The sequence below is a fragment of the Jaculus jaculus genome, chromosome 3 (genome assembly GCF_020740685.1).
Source record: "Jaculus jaculus isolate mJacJac1 chromosome 3, mJacJac1.mat.Y.cur, whole genome shotgun sequence".
Classification (NCBI taxonomy): domain Eukaryota; kingdom Metazoa; phylum Chordata; class Mammalia; order Rodentia; family Dipodidae; genus Jaculus; species Jaculus jaculus.
The window spans coordinates 145,634,072-145,653,739 of NC_059104.1; the positions used below are offsets into that span (position 1 = coordinate 145,634,072).

General features: G+C 38.5%; 1 protein-coding gene across 1 annotated transcript in view; it reads left to right on the forward strand.

The window, feature by feature from the left end:
- Positions 1–19,668, forward strand: part of Agbl1 (AGBL carboxypeptidase 1) — a 763,032-nt gene that overhangs the window by 596,161 nt on the left and 147,203 nt on the right. The window contains exon 23 of the mRNA XM_012948687.2: positions 18,773–18,790. Within this exon, the coding sequence (XP_012804141.2) occupies positions 18,773–18,790 (18 nt within the window). The remainder of the gene's footprint in view (positions 1–18,772; positions 18,791–19,668) is intronic.

Here is a 19,668-nt window from a genome sequence, read left to right on the forward strand (position 1 = left end):
ATAATCAGATTCAGACAGATGTCATGTCTCTATATAATATAGGCATGTCCACTATAATCTCAACATGTGGAGTACAGTTGTTCATGTGGATCTGTTTCCCCACTGAGGTACAAACTTATTTGTGCTGATGGCTCTATCATAGTTACTTGGACATTACTAGACCTTAGACTCCCATTCTGCTACCAAGAATCTCCTTTCTGCCCTTTCACTTTCTCCTTTTCCTCATCAAAAAGAAGGAGGGAGGCTAAGTATAGCTACATCATTAATTATGAAGGAGACCAGGGAAGGACAAAGAGAGAAAGTTCAGGCAGCATGTTTAGGGAAGATTTTTTTTTTTTTTTTTTTTTTTTTTTTACTGGGGTTGGGTAATAAAGAACATTAAAGTTATATGAAAAGGCACACCATGAAGTATTGCAATGGGCTATGAACAGAGCCTCTTGGTTTCTAAATTGCACAGATACAATTTTAAGTTGCTTTTTAAAACAATTATGGCTTTTGAAGTGAATTTCTTTAAACATAATCCACTCTTAGTCTAGACTGCATAGTCTTTAGTGTTACAGTGTTAGAATTATAATGCTGGAATTACATCAGTATTATATTGAAGTCTCTAGTGCTCAGAGTGTTAGGTGAGATTAAAGAATACTCTAATAAATGAAGGGGCAAGGAGGAAAAGAACAGGATCATGCAAACTGGAGAAAAAACTCATGAACAGTAGAACTGGACTCCAGTACTCTTCAAAGATGCTCAGGTCTGCATAATAAATCATTATGTGGGGCTAAAGCTGATCCTTCTGGACACAGAACTCACCAGGAGATGACTCAGGAACTCCTTCAGCCCTGTTACAAGAGACAAGAGTTAAAGTGAATAAGGTAGAGAGTGCGTTTTCCCTCCCTCACTCTCACCCTTGTGTTCTTCCTTCCTCCTGTCCTCTTCCCTTCTATCCTTTCCTTCTTTACTCTCTTTCCTGTACCTTGCAATGACTAAGATAAATACACTAGCATGAAATCAATCACGAAGTAGGGATAGATTAGTGGAAAGTTCATTGATTATTTAGCATTGTCTTGCAGTAAGCATTCAATTGTGACTACAAAATTACATAAAATGTAATGCATACTTTTCTTTGAATGAACACAAAAACAGGAGTGGATGATCACTGATAAAATAAATGAACTTTTACTCTTGATGTTCAACCACGTTAAATACTAGCTGTGAGGTCCAGGAGTTATAAATGGAATTGCTATGATTATTTCCTTTGAGAACATGCAGTATTGGGGAGGTGGGATGTATATAGTGAATTTAGTTATGAGACAACAGAAAGGGGCCCAAGCAATACAACATATGTGTTACTGAATTTCAGAGGAGTGTAAGTACACACTTAATTGTTGCCAAAGAAGTTCAAGGTTTAGGGGGCAACTGGATATGACATCAGAACTTGAGTGTACAGGGCAGCTGGATATCTATGGGCTGAGATTTGGGAAGTATTAGGTGTGAATAGGAGACAAGGTCAGGAATCACTAAACAATCTCCAGAGATGATTCAGGGAATGTTTCTGTAACTTGAAAAGAGCTGAGAAATTTGGGGCAAACACTGTTTTAGCAAAGCTCTCCATGTGATAAGAAAATCCTTAGTTAGGTGGGTAGACTACTCTGTGTGTTAAAGGAGCTTGCTTGCATAGCCTGTTGGCCAGAGTTCAATTTCCCAGAACCCATGTAAAGACAAATGCACATTGTAGCACATGTGTCTGGAGTTCATATGCAGTAGCAGGAGGCCCTAGTGGGCCTATGCACTTTCTCTCTCTCTTTCTCTCTCTCTCTCTGTCTGTCTCTTAAGTAAATAAATAGATAAATAAATAACTACTTTTTAAAAGCTGGACTTGAAAGAGTGACACATGAAGAAGTTGTGTGGGGTCTGCAAGAAGCTACCAAAATTCAAATGTTTGAAAAGTATAGCTTATAGACCCTGACTGTCCAGATCAGGGAGTGTTTTCAGATCCAAGAAGGATCAGAACTTACACCAAAGACCTTTATCATGGAATGAGGTCATGACCTTGTTGGAAACAACCCTCTTAAAGTTAGTACAACTTACAAGAAGGGTAAAGCAGGTCAGTTGGCAAAGCACTTGCTATGGATGCATGAGGACCTGAGTTTTGTTCTCTAACACTCACACAAAAGACAGATATTTAGGCCTCAGATCTCTTCTGTTTGGTAAAGGTGGGATTCTAATATCAAGTTGTCTACTTATACTAGCCAACACTGCGAGTTTGAATGAGAGACCCATGTCTCATTAAATGATGTAGAGTGGGCTGGAGAGATGACTTAGCAGTTATGCGCTTGCCTGTGAACCCTAAGGACCCTGGTTCGAGGCTCAATTACCTAGGGCCAACATTAGCCAGATGCACAAGGGGGAACATGCATCTGGAGTTTGTTTGCAGTGGCTGGAGGCCCTGGCACACCCATTCTCTCTTTCTCTCTCTCTCTCTGCCCCTTTCTCTATCTGTCTGTCGCTCTCAAATAAATAAATAAAACTGAATCAAAAGTTTAAAAATAAATAAATAAATAAATAAATAAATAAATAAATAAATAAATAATGTAGCGTGTGATCCAAGAAGAGAAATAACATCAATCCATCAATCTCTGGTCTATCTCCACATGTACAGAAACACATCTATGAACATGTGTGCATGAGAGAGAGAGAGAGGAGAGATACACAGATTTATATCATGAGAGAGGCAAACAGAAAGCTCTTATGACCTTCCCAGGCTTCCCCACCCCTTCTGGTCTACTAAATCATAAAGGATATTCTCAAGGGAGAGAAGTAGAAACCTTTGATTAAGGGAATTCTACCCAGCACCCCTTCTCTTTGCAAGCTTCCTAGTTTGATGTCTCCCAGCAAGCAGGCAATCAGTCTACACTCCAAGCGCTTTCAGTGGCATGCTCACCATTTTAAACTTTTGGATTATTGAAATTTAGGATCTTTCAAATAAATTTAAGTGGTTTAATCATCTTCTCTATGTCGCTGTCTCCACATCACACCATGTCTCTATACACCATCACCCCCAACCCATGTGCTCTTCAGCTGGCCCAGACTGGGAGCTTAAACATGCTTTTAGGAAGGGAAAATGGAGGAAATTGACCTGACCCTGAAACTTAACTTATTTATGTCTGTTAAGCAAAATGTTCACAATGGAACTGTCCTAGTTCTCAGATCAAAATATGGGGAAAATGGTTTAAATCCTGTTTAGTGAATTAGTGGCAAAGACCTATGCACCTGCTATTGTTATGTTCACTATTCCACTAATGGCAATTACCTTTCTCTCTCCCTCTCCCTCCCTGTCTCTCTCTCTTTCTCTCTCTCTCTCTCTCTCTCTCTCTCTCTCTCTCTCTCTCTCTCTCTCAAACACCCATACAGCAGAGAAGTCAGAAGGAAGTAGCGCTCATGAACTGGTCCTTGGCATTTCAGCTTGTATAGTACTCATAGCTATTTCCTGTCTTGTTGAAGAAGGGGGGAAAGAGCCACATGTTGGGTCATTATACACAGAGACATTGCCTCTTCCACATAACTGATGGCTAGCCCCACAATGCGTGACCCACAGACCCCATGAGGTGGGTCCCTGTGGAAGGGGGAGGGAAGGGAGGAGACTAATGATGATATCAACATGACAGTACACACACACACTGTGTACATAACTAATAAAAAAAAAATTGTGAACCACACTAGTCAATACTGAAGAGCAGAAATTTACCATTCTTTACTTTGCAAGTGAATGGGTAACTTTACTTATTTACTTTACCTTTCTTTGTGTCTTTTGCAAGAAGGATAGCTACTGGTTGATGGGTAGCTGATCATTAGCAAAGAAAACTGTACTAATCCTATCCTCTTTAAACATTTAGGATAGAAGATAGCTTTGTAGATCTATTTTAATTTCAATGTGTGCTCTTAAATTCTAATGTCTAAAAGAATTATGAGAAAAGAAAAAGAAGAGGGGATGAAGAGACATCTTGGTGGATAAAGGCACTTACTTGGAAAGCCTGATGGTCTGGGTTCAATTCCTCAGCACCCAACAAAAAGCCAGATGCACAAAGTGGCACATGTGTCTTGAGTTCCTTGCAGTGACATGAGACCCTGGCATGGTTATTCTTCCTCCTCACTCTCCTCAGAAATAAATAAGTTAAAAAAAAATAGAAAGATACAAGGAGCTGTAGAGATGGCTCAGAGGTCAAGGCATTTGCTGTCAAACCTGATGGCTCAGGTTTCCTTCTCTAGTACCCACATAAAGCCAGATCGACAAAGTGGTGCATGCATCGGGAGTTCAGTTGCAGTAGAAACTCTGGTGTGCCCATTGCTACCTTGCCCTTTGCTTGCAAATAAATTTTAAAAAATACATTTTTAAAAGGTTGTATCTTTAGAGCTGGAGAGATGGCTTAGCGGTTAAGGCACTTGCCTGTAAAGCCAAAGGACCTCGGTTTGATTTCCCAGGACCCATGTAAGCCAGGTGCACAAGGTGGCCATTGCATATGGAGTTCATTTACAGTGGCTGGAGGCCCTAGTGCACCAATTTTCTCTCTGTCTCTCTCAAATAAATAAATAAAAATATTTTTAAAAAGCATTATGAAAAAGGTTGTATGTTTAAAAAGAAGATAGAAAGAGGTATGTGAAACACAGGAAAAAAACCTATGTAATAAGTTTAAATAATCGATCTGTGGCCCTGTAAGCAGAAATCAGCTATTTTTCTATATTACATTCTAGTAAATTTAGTAGCCTCTTAGTAGCTCTATTATATTTTGTAGTATTTATAATTAACCTATGCCTTAAGAGTATTTTTTTTAAATTTTCGCTTTAGATTTCCGAAATACAGCCATTTAAATAATTGTCTCCAATAGTGATGAATTTATGTATATTGAAAAGGAAATCTGCCTTATATTTCCTAAAATGTCTGTGATCCAATTGTGGATTGCTATCCTCACCTATCTTCCAACGATTTCTCGTTCATTTCTGGAGCCCTCTTAGCATTCCTAGTCTGCTCCTTCTCTGGAGGATCTCAGCGATAGTGTGCTCAGGCTTGGCAAATGCTTGACTACTTAGAGAACTCTGAAGTCGTGCTGAAGGAGAAGAAGTTCCCGTGGGGTAATATTAATATTTCTCCCAGGTCCAGGGAGGGTACACATTATTACCTTCATTTCATGTGACATTCTACTCAATCTGATTTAATGTATCATTGAACAGCTGCTTAAACTTTCTATACTTCAGAAGATAGCAGAGAAATACTGAAGGCACTAACCAACACTAGGATGAGGAAAAGCTGAAGGGAATGGTGGCAGGAAAAAGAACAGTGAATATGTTCAGCCAATGCTCTGTTTTGGGCTGGAGGATGGCACTTGCCTGTGAAGCCTAAGGACACATGTTCAACTCTCCAGATCCCACATAAGCCAGATGCACAAAGGTGAGGCAAGTGCAATGCCACACATGCCCACTAGCAACTGGAGTTTGATTGTAGTGGCTAGGTACCTGGTGCACCAGTTCTCTCTCTCTTGCTCCTTCTCCCTCACTAAAACAAAACAAAACAAAACAAAACAAAACAAAACAAAACAAAACAAAACAAAACAAAACAAAACACTCTGTTTTTAAACTTAAGAATAAGGCCTAGATATGAACCAAACCACACATTTGATTAAAGATCTCATAACATAGATAGCAACCATTCCAAAGCATTTATTATTAAGATGCAAAATAGATACATGAGCCCTATTTTCCATCTAAAATTATCAATTATAAGTAAAGCATTAGGAGCTCATGGGTAGAATGGAAAGTCTAAATTCACTGAGTAAGCAAAGGTGCAGTAAGTTCATTTGACTCTGGGGCCTGGGATAGAACCCTGGCTCTGTCATTTATTTTATAAAGTATATTACTTGATACAAGTTATTTTGTCAGTCTGTGTTTAGGAATGTTTTGCTTTTTTGTTTGTTTGTTTGTTTTTACATGTCAGAGATGATACTATAACTTAACTCAAAGAATATTTTTGAGTCAACACACTTCAAATCTGTTAGACAATCACTTGGCTTATGTTAAGTGTGAAAATAATTAGTGTTAAGATGGGTTGGAAAGATGTCCAAGGGAATATATTTCTGAGGTAGAAGAAACCTAAAGGGAGTTCTTAGAAGGACTCTACACGGGGAATTTGTGAGGAGATATAAGAGCTGCAGCCACAGGAGTAGAGAATGACAAATAGTTCTTATTCATTGTTTCCATTTCTGCTTAAAAAAAAAGAAAAACAACTTCATATATTAGTGAATACAACAATGGGTTAGGAGGGTGTTCATACAATTTGACAAGCTCAATTTATTTATTCATTTATTATTTTGGATGGCTTAACCAACTGAACTCAGGTGATAATATACCACGGAATGGAATTGTAGGCTACGTGGCACATTTTTGTGCACTTCCGTGTGAACCAACAAGAGCAGATGTTATGGGCCACTGTGAGTCTAATGAGCACATTAAATTTCTTAATAATTATCTGTACTGTCTCTCCTTTGGAAGTCCTCACTCTGTTTTGTAGACTTTCCCAGAACATTCTCATATCAGCAATAGGTGAACTGGTCCAGAGAGTAGATGTGGCCTCAACTGAGCCCCAAACCACACTTGGGTTTCTGTGATGCCCGTGTGTAGTTCCTCTGCATGGTTTTTGCTTTTGTCCTTTCTCTCCTCTTATCCAGTAGCACTGCCCACAGAGAAAATTTGTGCCGCATAACAACTGCCTTAAAGAGAGTTGTTTAATATAATTGAAAAGTCCAAATTCTCACCAGAACAGGGGAACAGGAGAAGGAATATTTAACTATTTGGTGTACCATGGTGATGGGCCTGAGGATGGTCCCTAGCCCAGGCGAACATAAACAGGGCAGCTCAGGAAGGGGGCAGACAAAGATCAAGGTTCATAAAGCCTAAAAGAAATGGAGGAATCCGATGAGGAAGGAGCTGGCTGGTTAGAGTAATGAAGCAAACCAGCATTTAAAATTATGAAGAAAAACTAAGGGTCACAGCAGGGAGATGGCCCTACTCCTGCAGCAGCAGCAGGAGGCCAGAAGAGTGAAGGACGCAGACTCCTTTTTTTATAATGCATTTCATTTTGCTCACCTGTCTTTTGGACAGAAAAAAAAAAAAATCCAATGAAGACCTTTAGAGGGATTATTATGGTCTAAAATAACTATTACCCTGTTCACACTGCTTTAACTCTTGAATCTAATCATTTCTGAGGAACAATTATGAACTCACTAAAATAACTATTACCCTGTTCACACTGCCTTAATCCTTGTATCTAATCACTTCTGAGGAACAATTATGATCTCACTAAAATAACTATTACCCCTTTCCCACAGCCTTAACACTTATATCTAAATCACTTCTGAGTGAATGCAACTAGAATTTCTGTACCAGATACTCACAGGACTGCCTAATAAAATAACTGGAGTTGTACCCTGATACCCTTATGCCACCAGGAGTTTCTCTTTCCTCTCTAAAATGTTCGTGGGAATAACTTGATAGGAAACATAAAATCAATATTTAGCAAGTGACGGAACAAACAAAATAAATCTGAAGCATGTGAGAATACAAGAATAATGATCACAAGCCAAACCACAAGTCTATCAGGGAGAAATCATGCCCACTTGGTAACTTTACCTTCCCTAATCAAATCAAAAGAACAATAGTTAAGGAAAGTAAGCAGTAGGGGAAGCAATACAATTTCTTTGTATATGTGTATAACCACAAGTCTTTCGTGCTCTCCAAACACTTTAGTTAGAGTGAGATAATTAATACCAGTCCTGGGTAGACAAGTGTTATAGAGATAGGGTAGGAAGAAATCTACCAATCTTATTTTAAAAAAACAAAGTGTACACACAGTGCTGATTGAAATTCTTTATTAGGAAATATCAAATTCTCTATTCACATGAAACATGGTGAATGTTCCAATACAAGGAAAATCCATTCTGAAGTTTTTCTCCCAGTCACTAGCAATTATTCAGGAAAGGATACCTGTATCTTCCCCACTCCTTCCATTTTTTCTCCTTCTCATGTATTCATTCATTTTTATTCTCAATATTACCAGGCATGATGAAAAACATGAGAATTTAGAAGTTAACTAAGTTTTATTTGTGTGTTATGATAGTCAAATTTCTGCTATTGTAACAAATATCTGAGAAAATTGTGTTACTAATCATTTTTATATTGACAATTTCCATAATTGTAGACAATAACCTATGGCAATTCCCCCCACACACTTTTTCCTTTGCAACTCCACTCTCCATCATACCCCTTTCTCCTCTCAATCAGTCTTCCTTTTATTTTGATGTCATCATCTTTTCTTCCTACTATGATGGTCTTGTGTAGGTAGTGTCAGGCACTGCAAAGTCATAGATATACAGGCTATTTTGTGTCTGGCGAAGAGTGTTGTAAGGAGTCCTACCCTTCCTTTGGCTCTTACATTCTTTCTGCCAGTTATCTGCAATGGATCCTGAGCCTTGGAAGGTGTGAGAGAGATATTTCAGTGCTGAGCACTCCTCTGTCACTTCTTCTCAGCACCAAGGTGCCTTCTGAGTCATCCCAAGGTCACTGCCATTTGAAAAGAGAAGTTTCTCTAAACAAAAGTGAGAGTAGAATTAATATATGGGTATGAGCCAGGCATGGTGGTTCACACCTTTAATCCCAGCACTCGGGAGACAGAGGTATGAGGATTGCTGTGAGTTCAAGGCCACCCTAAAACTACAGACTGAATTCCATGTCAGCCTGGGCTAGAGTGAGACCCTAACTTGGAAAAAAAAATAGGTATAAACATTAAGAGAAGTTCTTAACCATGCAGTTTGGTAAGCATAATATATACATTTAGCTAGATACTAGCAGATGTTACACCCCTAGGGCTCAAGACTACCCCTATTGTAGGTTTGCAGGGTCAGGGATATATTCCCTCCCATGAAGCAGACCTCCAGTCCAATTAGAAAGTGGTTGATTTCCCCTATGAGAGACATGCCACTATTGCACATGTTGAGATGACATGATTTAAAAAAAATTCAGACAGACACCCATGTCTTATGACCCTGAAAATAGGGTAATTATTAATAAGAGTGGTGCTTCCTGGATAAAAGAAAGGTGTGGAGATAGCACCTTTCTAGAACTTTTTCTTTTCTTATACTGCCAAACTCTGTTGGAGAATCCAAATAAAGAAATCATATAATGGACAGCCTATTCCTAGAACTTGTTTACATTTCCCAGGATAAATGAACCACTTGTTTTCTAATTCATTATTTCTCTAAACTAAAAGGTAAAGAATGATTATCTGAGCTAAGTGCAATAAAACTAAAGAAGTAGAATGTATTTGATTAATAAGGATCTAATGTTTCTTAAGGGACATGAACTTCATTCTGATTTCCTGATTTACAGACACAAGGAAGAAACAAGTCATAGACTCCAAGAATCACAGAATCTTAATCCCACAGGTCAAGAGCATCCCTTTATTCTGTGTGAGAGGACTGATATCTAGAAAGATTCTGATTGGCATAGATGACTCACTCAGTTGGATGGGTGGCATGGGAAGTTGTACCTGGATGAGAACACCTGGATGTATAATTAGCTCCTACATAGAATTATTCTGCACCAGAAGAAGGCTTTTGCAATGGGCAAGTTTTATATTTATCAGTGTGAAAATAAAATCGAAGATTTTGTTTAGACTGTCTCTTAAGCATAAACACTGCCCATGTGCAATATTAATTGTGCCCTTCATTCCAAGGGCATCACACAGAGCCAAGAGAACATCCCTCTCCCCTCTGGGAAACCTTATTCCTGCAGAGAATCTGGCAGTCAGTGAGTCAAAAAGGATGTATCTTGGTGTAGATATCAGGCAGAGAAGCTGGGTAACTGCTCTGCAGATGTGCATAGGGAGACGTGCAGGGGTTCTATGGCATTTTGCCTTCTGCCGCAGAGAATCCTTTCCTTTGCTCACATGATAACATTTATCCGTAAGGCAATTAAATTTGCGAAATTTTTGGGTCTTTGTTGTTGTTTTTTACATGAGGATCTGAACTTCTAAAGCCATTACATTCATGAGACTTTTATCTCATCCCTGTCAGAATGTCTATGATTGAAAAAAAAAAGACAAGGGTTCATTTTCAGAATTTTAGAAGAGCAGAATATGTAATATACAGACTTTAAGACTTAAACTGATTTGATTTGATGGCTTGGTTCTAGGCTGCACAATGTAGTAGCTGTGTGATGTAGTGATGTAGACAATTCTGCTGATGGATCTACAGCACTTTCTTTATCTCAAAATAGCAGCAATGATAGCATTTCATATCCTTGTCACTGACCATTTGATGGGATATTATTCAGGATTTTCTATAAGAACATAATGTGCTTATTATATATGCACAATATGTGTGAGCATATATATATAAATATATGAATTATTTCATAAAATATGATAGAGATATCAATAGATGGATGATAGATAATATTGTGGAAATTAGCTCACAAAAAAATGGAAGACAGAAGTCCTAGCATTTCTATATGCAAATTGGAGAACTAGAAAACTCAGTGTACCAATGCAATATGAGTCCAAAGGCCCAACAGATGTTGAAAAGGCAGGTGGGGGCATGTTCCAGGACTGAGCTGACATGCCTGAGACCCAGCAGTGCTGACATGTGAAAGCAGAGGACAATGTCCAGACTCACCATGAGTGACAGTAAGTTTGTCCTTTCTGCTACCTCAACAGAAAGTGTATTTCCCAAGTGTTGTAAAGATACAGGCACTTTTTATTCAGTCTATTGGAGCATGTACTAATTTCTTCTAGAAACATCCTCACAGACATACTATCTAATGATGCTTTGCCAGCTACCTTATCATTCCTTAGCTTAGTCAAGTTGATGCATTAAGAGTAGTATGAGAAAATTCCATAGCCACATAGGATATCACCTGGTTCTAGATAATTATAACATAAACAATAACCATGATTATTAAATTCTAGGAATTTATTCTTTTTGTTAACATAATTAACATGCATTGATTGTTTACTAAGTAAAAGTCATGGTCTTAATGATCTCCAGGTGCTGATAGCAGTATGGTAGCGAACTGTCATTAGTCACATTTATAAATAAAGACAATAATAAGGACAATAAGGTGCAGAATATATATATATATTGAATTTTTGATGGAGAGGAAAAAGACATTTGTTGAAGTCATACTTTGTACATATTTTCTTTTAGTGTGCTTTCTTTGCAAATATTCAGGCTATATGCAACTTTGGGGCACAGGTGTATTAGTTACTGTTCTCCTTGTTGTGATGAAATAATTAATGGAAAATATTTATTCTATCTTATGTCTTGAGAAAGTGCACTCCATCATGACAGGGAAAGTGTGGCAGCTTGGGCTCTTTTTGTGCAACCCAGATTGTTACATTTGGCAGATAAGTAATCAGAAAATGTTCAGGCTAAACATGTAGGGCCTTCTTCTATCAGTCATGACTCACCTTTTAGAATTCCACAACTTCTTCAAATAGCTTCACCAGCTATGGAGCAAATGTTCAAACATAAGTGCCATTTAACTTAAAATCATAGCAACACAGAAACTACATTGAATTTTAACTCAAGAAACTTGGGTTCTTCGAAGTCATGGGACTTACTCAAGATAACATAGGTACCTATAAGTATAGTCAGGATGGAGAGCAGACTTCTGTGACTCATATATATATATATATATATTTTTTTTTTCTGATGTAATATGACCCTGAGACAGGTAATCCAAGAAGAAAGATGACTGGAGTGGTAATGAAATCATAACTCAAGTTGTAGGAAGAAGTATGACATGATGGGTTTTATGTACTTTACTGCACTGAGTGACAAGGAGAGCTTTGGTGATGAAAGATTCAGAGAGTAGGATGAACACTCAGGTGAAGAGGAAAGATGAGGCAGAACACTGAAGTCAGCAAAGAGAATTGTGGATGTTGACCTAGGTCTGTACTAAGGTGGGTACTACGTCCTTGTTGCTTGTTCTCCTGCCTGCTCAGAGACACATCTGGTCTTCATGCTATGGGGTCGGTATTACTGTTGGCCTCTGAGCCTTTTGGTTGTCATGAAGCAATGAAGTCACCTCAGAGAAAATAGGGCAGAGACAATGGTGTCCCAGAATAGGCCTGGGCCACTGCTGTCCATGTGGCTGACACTTCTTAGTTGTTGGACGATCTTAGATGGGCCCTCTGTGGCCAAAAGGAGAAGATGAAAGAGCAAACCTATCTTCCCGTGTCTGTCATTGTTTCTTTTTTTTAAAAAAAATGTTCATTTTTATTTATTCATTTGAGAGTGACAGAGAGTGAAAGAGGCAGATAGAGAGACAGAGAGAGAATGGGCACTCCAGGGCCTCCAGCTACTCCAAACGAACTCCAGATGTGTATGCCACCTTGTGCATCTGGCTAAAGTGGATCTTGGGGAATCTAACCTTGAACCAGGGTCCTTAGGCTTTACAGGCAAGCGCTTAACTGCTAAGCCATCTCTCCAGCATTTTTTTCTTGACTGAGCTGCTGGGATACATGCCCGGGAGTTGGTGGAGAAACTACCGAGGGAACAAGAGGACAATCTTGTCTTCAGTTCTCCACACCTCACAGGCTCAGGCAGGGTCCCCTCCAGGACACTATTTTCCATTATGCTCATGGTTTGATATGCTTGCAGGCTTCTCTCCCACTCTGTGTGAAATAAGGATGTTGTTCCTTGTCTGATAATTAAATCAGAGCCTTTTCACGTGCAGTGTTAAAATTAATGAATGCTGAGTGGGCATCTTTAGTAGGATAATGCATACATATATATTGGAAATTGTTAGAACAATTTCATATGTATGTATATAGCCTTTCTTCCCTAAATCTGGCTGTGCTTTATATTGCTAGCTTCTACTATCAAATATAGTGGTAAACTTTGTTTGTATTATGTAATTCTATAAAGACCCTAATGATATTGATATTTACATGTATAATTATATATTTGCATGTGTATGTATATGCATGCCTTTCTGCATATTTATCTCATGAATGTCTTATATTATTACGTGGAGACAATTTTTTTTAAAAAATGTGCTGTACTAGTATGCCATATTTTAAAATATCAATGGACTTGTCCTTTGGCCTGGCATGCGTACTCCTTAAGCAATAGCAAGAGTGTCCTCTGCCACAGGTAGAGCTGCTAGAATTTCATAAAAGGAGGTATGGTATATGACTTTCTTTCTTGTTAGTCCTCATTGTTTATTCATTCAATTATTGTACAAATATTTCTGGAGTTATTTGCACATTCTTGGTATAGTGTCTGGCAGTGATAATACAAAGATTACTGTGGTAAGGTCTATGCCCTTAATGATCTCAGGAGAAATACATATTAATTATAAATAAGTTAAAGTTATTTTATGTCTATACAGTGTTAGATACTATGCCTAGGGCACTTGTGTATATTGCTTTCAACTGAAGTCATGGAACATTACATGAGTGGGCTCTATTGTCATTTTTGTATAGAGAGGGTGGCTGAGGTTTAATTTTATAATTGCCTGACCACAGCTATTAAGTTTGTAAGTGATAGTACTGTCAGGCAAGGCTATGCTTATGTAATAAAAATGCCCTATTGTACTTGATCATGCTGTGACATCATATACCTCTTTCAATTACCATATTGTATTCACCAATGATATGATGAATTATTGCTTGCAATGTTTATGTGAAGTTGAAAACCATTTCTAAGAGGAGGGACTTTATAAATGAGCTTCACCATCAGTTGTCTTGATAATTATTATTGTGATAAGAAAATATAATAAGTATATGTTCAAAAATATGAACAGGTGTATACCATTAATACTTGGCTTCCAGACATTTTTACAGATCTTTTGAGAGTTTTCACACCCTCCAAACTCTTAGTTATTTATTATCCCTTAACTCACATATTTGACAGCATCACATATTCTTCATTTCATTTCTCTATACTTATAATATTCTCTACACATCTATATTTCTGGCATTGTGCTGAAATCTTGGTGCAGAAGAAACTGTGTGACACAAACTTTGTCTTCAAAGAGCTGGCACAGAAGACCAACACATACAGAATGTGGTTGAAGCCATGAAGGTGAGAAACAATGAGTGTTTTGCAGCTTGGTGGATGAGGAAGGAATATGGAATTGTTATAGTTTTGCAAACTTTTCAGCAGAGGTGACCAGTGAGCTGTGTTTGAGCTGGTGAACAGGATCTTGCATACCAATGAGCCAGTGTAATTTCCAAGCAGCAGAAACATCACTATGTAATACTTGCACAATGAGAGTTATAACAGTGATAACTTATTCCTGGTGCTTAAACATATTGCTTTTAGTTCTTGTGATATTGCTGCTTAATAAAGTATTTTCTTTTTTAAAATTTATGTTATTTTCAAATGCATTTTTTTTATTCTTGTCCCTTCACTTATCCCATACTCCTTGTCCTCCTAGTTCCCTCCACCACTATATTTTGTGGTACATAAACACAATGGAATTCTACTCAGCAGTATATTAAAATGAAATTATAAAATTTGCAAGAAAATGGGTGTGCCTTGGAAATATCAATATTAAGTACTTTTAACAACTATTTCACAGTCGATAAACCTGAAGTTTCATAAGCCAAATAAAGTACCTATGATACCTTAGCTGTGAGAATTGGTGTGAGACTCAGAGGCCATACTCTTTTTTCCATAACCACACTATATAGAAAGAACTAAACAGAGAAATCCAGAGGGCTTTCTGGAAGGACATGCCCAAGAGAATGAGATCTAGGAGATTGATGGTTAAAAATCTCATCAGCTGTTGCTTTGCCTGTCTTATAGTTCTCCACAAGGCAAAATAGGATTGCATTTTACCTACATAGCACTCATGGGTATTCCTTATATCTGCACTTTTCTCCAGGATGTGCCTCTACCCTCAAAGCACTGTCATTGCTTGTTGTTTTGAATGGAGTTCTGAAGAGAAATGAACTTGTGCAACATGAGTTATGTAAGAAAAAATATGTTGTTGGTAGAGGACTCCTTGGAGTCTTTTGATGCTAGACTGCATCATGAAGTTATAAAATGTATTTGTTATATGAGGCAAATCAATTGATTAATAAGCAATAAGCCATTCTTGACTTCTCTCACACTTACCCCAAAAGGATTAATGATGAAGATGAGTGTCATTTTATGACAAGAGTTTAATAATTCAGAGTAAGAATGTGAAAATCATAATCTGATTTTTTTTTTTTTTTTTTTACATAGGGTCCGGTTCAGGCTGACCTGGAATTAACTATGTAGTCTCAGGGTGGCCTCAAACTCATAGTGATACTCTTACCTCTGCCTCCTGAGTTCTGGGATCAAAGGTGTATGCCACCATGCCTGGTGAAAATCATAATTTTTATTCCTCAAAGACATGGTTCAAATCTTAAGTCTGCTGCTAACTTACTGTAATATCTCTTATAAGTCAGTCCACTAACTTTAGCATAATAGATTTATCTTGACACTTATGAAATGTCAGAAAATCACAGTCATTGTCATTGTTAATTTTGTTGTAATCACTTTCAAAAGTCTAAGTACTTGGGTGGGTTGAGAGACAATTTTCATTCCTCAAACCATTCATCTATACAGCAAAGAAGGGCAGGAAGGTTTGGTCACCTCAAGAGTTTTGTGACACTGAGTCTATCTATAACCTCCCCTTCTGGTAATGTCACTAATGAATAACTGACTCCTGCTATGAAGGGAGAGGTTTATGGTTTTCCAGTGTTGTGTGTGTCTGCAGGTGGCTAGTTCTGATAACACTGTTAAATAACCTCTATCACCTTTATAGCCTGATACATTCACCTCCTGTTTACTGTTTCAGGAGTTCTATGACTATAAAAATAACCTAGCTTTAAAGAGGTGATACCTTTTTTTTTAAATAAAGGAATAAAAGTGCCCAGGCAAGAGCCTTAGTAATTTAGAGAGCAGAGAACAGCCAGTGGGATTCATTCACTGTGGCTCACATGGACTCCTATCAGTGAGAAACTGGGAAATCATCTTTTTCATTACAAAGTCTACAGAATAGCATTCTCTATCTAGCTCATCTATATTGGGATTGCCTCTCAGATGTAAAAGCTCATGCTGAATCTTATTAGCTGGGTGACCATCAACTGCTCTAAGCTTCTACATATGGGGTTTTGAGCACTTAATATATTTCTTGCTATCACTTGTCCATAAAAAAATGTTCTAGAATTCTTGACACAAAATTGTTGGTAGCTAAATTCAATGTGGCAGTCTGAAAACCTGCTGGGAAGAGTAAGATTGGGAAATTGGCCTCCATTCATGTAGATTCAAGTTGACTCAACACTGTTCCTGAAGTTAAGAAGATAGGTAGCTAGACAGGGACATGCCCCTTAGCAGAAGACAACCAGCCAGTATGAAGGTGAGTGGTGATTGTGATATGCATTACAAGTATGTATAGTAGATTAGTAGACAAAGAGATTCCATCAGTTCAGAAACGTCTCCATAAGGAGGACTGAATGGTTGAGTTTTTGGTGAATGAAGAAAGCAAAGGTGTTCTAGGCAGGACCCTTGTACCTGTAACAATGAGGAACTGACGTAAGATGCCACCAGTGAAATTCAAGGCTTAGGTGAGCTATGACTTCAGAGTGGAGATTAAATCCAACCGAAGTTTACTTGACGAGGAATTAAGAGTTGGAAAGCCCCAAAACCCTGACAATCTTTCTCTCTAAGCCACAAAGAATACACTGGTGAATGAATGGATTCGTTCTCAATGTCTTTGTCTATGGCCCCAGACAGAAGAAAGACTTTTTACACTTTATCTTGCACAAAACTCCATCTAAAGGAAGCTTCATGTTCCAGTTGGTAAAATTCTCCATGGCTCAAAATCTTACATGACACTTGCCATTAGCTAGCCTGTCAATCATTTCTTTCTGGAGGGTCCAGTCCCCAGAGCAAATGTCCCCCTACTATGAGACTCTAGCCGCTGGTATAGCTGATAGACAAAGTGAGCTCTTACTCACTAGGCAGTGACCAATCACCAATCTGAAGGAATTTGATGTGCTGTTCTATTTGACCTTCCGGAAATGCATCAAGTTCTTTATTGAATTTTGAAACATTACTCTTTGATGGAAAATTATCTGTGCTCAAATTTCAAATTTGCCTTAATATTAGTCTTTAATAAGCATTTTACTTAGCCCCTCTTTTACATTAGTTATCAAGTGAGAAAATCTGGTCAGGGCTTATATGAAAGAGTTGCTTTAAAGGTTCATGCAATGTGACCAGTATACATAAGGTAGGTACTTGACAAATGTGAATTCCATTTCTTAATTCATCTTTAGATTAAGGTCATTAAAAATTTTATTTATATATTTATTTATTTGAGAAACAGAGGGAGAGAGACTAATATGCAGATAGAGAGAAAATGAGAAAGTGTGTGTGTGTGAGAGAGAGAGAGAGAGAGAGGGAGAGAATAGGTGTGTGAGGGCCTCCAGCCACTACAAACGAACATCATCAGACACATGCACCACCTTGAACATCGGGCTTACTTGGATATTGGAGAATGAAACCTGGTTCCTTAGGCTTCACAGGCAAGTGCCTTAAAAGGTAAGCAATCTCTCCATCACTTGAGGTCCATTTTAACTGTTCTTAAGCACTATTTTAGTAGGTATGGCGGTGTATAACCCAGGCCAGTTTCAGCATGGTTATAGGGAAGAGTCACTTTCTCTGAGTGGAGAAAAGGGCTGAGGATCAAGCAGTGTGAATCAACCCAGCAGTGTGGCTCTGAACCATGCGCAATCACTAGTAGTGTGTACACTCTTATATCAGGCAGAAATAAAGGGAAGTTAAAGAGACTGCAAATCCCCAGTGTTGTCAGAGCTGCTTTGCTTGAGTGTCTCCATTTTGCACTATTTTTTGAGTACCTACAAATGGAATCAGACTGCATGGCTTTGTCCAATGCCTTGAAGTCTCAGAAAGATGGGGTGAAGAAACGATACCTTCTGCTTTCGGGAGTCCCCTTGTACAGAAATAATGACAGGTGTGATGAGAACCTTCTCAACTCATATTTTTGAAAACAAACAAACAGACAAACAAACAAACATTGTTGTTTGCTTTTGCTCCTTGTGCCTGAAGGTCTGGATCATGATAAGATCAGTTATTGAATGTAAGGAAGGAAGGCTAAGCATCTATTCCACGTCTTCCTCTTGCCCTATAGTCTTCGGTTGCCCAGCCATTCCTGTCCTTTCCCTGACTTTCACTTTGAGCCTTTGTTTTGCCAGGGATATGCATGCTTTTCCAAAGCTAGGAAGACCATGAGAAACCTGTCATAAGCAATGTCATAGAAAAGAAGTCTTTTCCCTGAGTACTTTTCATCCCTCTAAGAGGATCATGGTAAATAAAAGTCTCCATGTGCAGATTAAATGGTCCCTGGTGCTGTCTCTGCTTTGGTCTGTTACTCACCAAATTAAATTAGACATTGGGACGAGTCAGAAACCCACAGGTAGCTTTGTTTAGGAGATAATGAGAAAATATACTGAAAATCTACATATCTTGACGCTTGTTATATAGATAAATTCCAAGCTGCTCTGGGGGAAATGATAGCATATACGGTTTAGTTGGAAGCATTTCACTTGATTTTATAACGCCTAGTCTTAAGTGGCCAATAGATTAAGATTCAGTTATCTTTAGTTGGATGAATGGGAGCATCTTGATGCATTTAAACGTGTTGCCTTGGAGTATGCCAAAAGGCTCAGATGCCTGGACTCATCTAAGTACTCAAATTCTACTGCTTAAAAAAATCCTGACAATTATTTATTTTACCAGCTTTATTAAGCCATAAGTTACATATGATGAGAGTAACTCATTTAAAACGACTGTCAATGTTGCTAGCATCCTAGAGCCATACATGTTGTGATGAAAGGAAGACCATGTGTGGCTTGAAGCTGTGAGGGACCCTCAAGGAGACTGGCATTATCATCAAAGCTGTAGCTCCCTTCGAATCTCTGGAACATAGCTTTCTGACAAATTCACCCCATGATCTCTGATCTATATAAACTGTGGGAATCATTGGGTCTGCATCTCGCTCATGAAGGCTGGCCTGCTGGCAGGAGCGCGCCCCCTCGTGTCAGGTGGTGAGATCTGCTCCATACATCCTTCCATTCACACCGGAATACAGGAGAGGCTGTTCACTTGTTCTTTATGTTTGCTTATTTGTGTGAGATGTGGTCTCTGGTAGCTAAGGCTGCCCTTAAACTCACTATATATCTGAGGGTGACCTTGAACTTGTGATTCTCCTGTCTCCAACTCCTGAGTACTGGGTTTATAGAACTGTGCCTCATCACTGGATTTGTGTGGTTCTGGAGATTGGGAGAGAAACACTGCCAACTGCATCCCACCCCTGTATTATTTTTATTCCAACTATCCAGTGGAATTTAACAGCACAAGTGTGTTTAAAATGTTTATTCACAGGTTCTGTCTCTAAAATCCCTGGTTCATGATAGATAGTTTGGTGGTTTGAATTAGGTGTCCACCATAAATTCCTGTTTTCTAAATGCTTGATGCCCACCTGGTGGCAATTTGGGAGGAGGAGCTTTGCTGGAAAAGGTGTGTTGATGGGGGCACATTTAGAGCTGTGATGGCCAGCCTCACC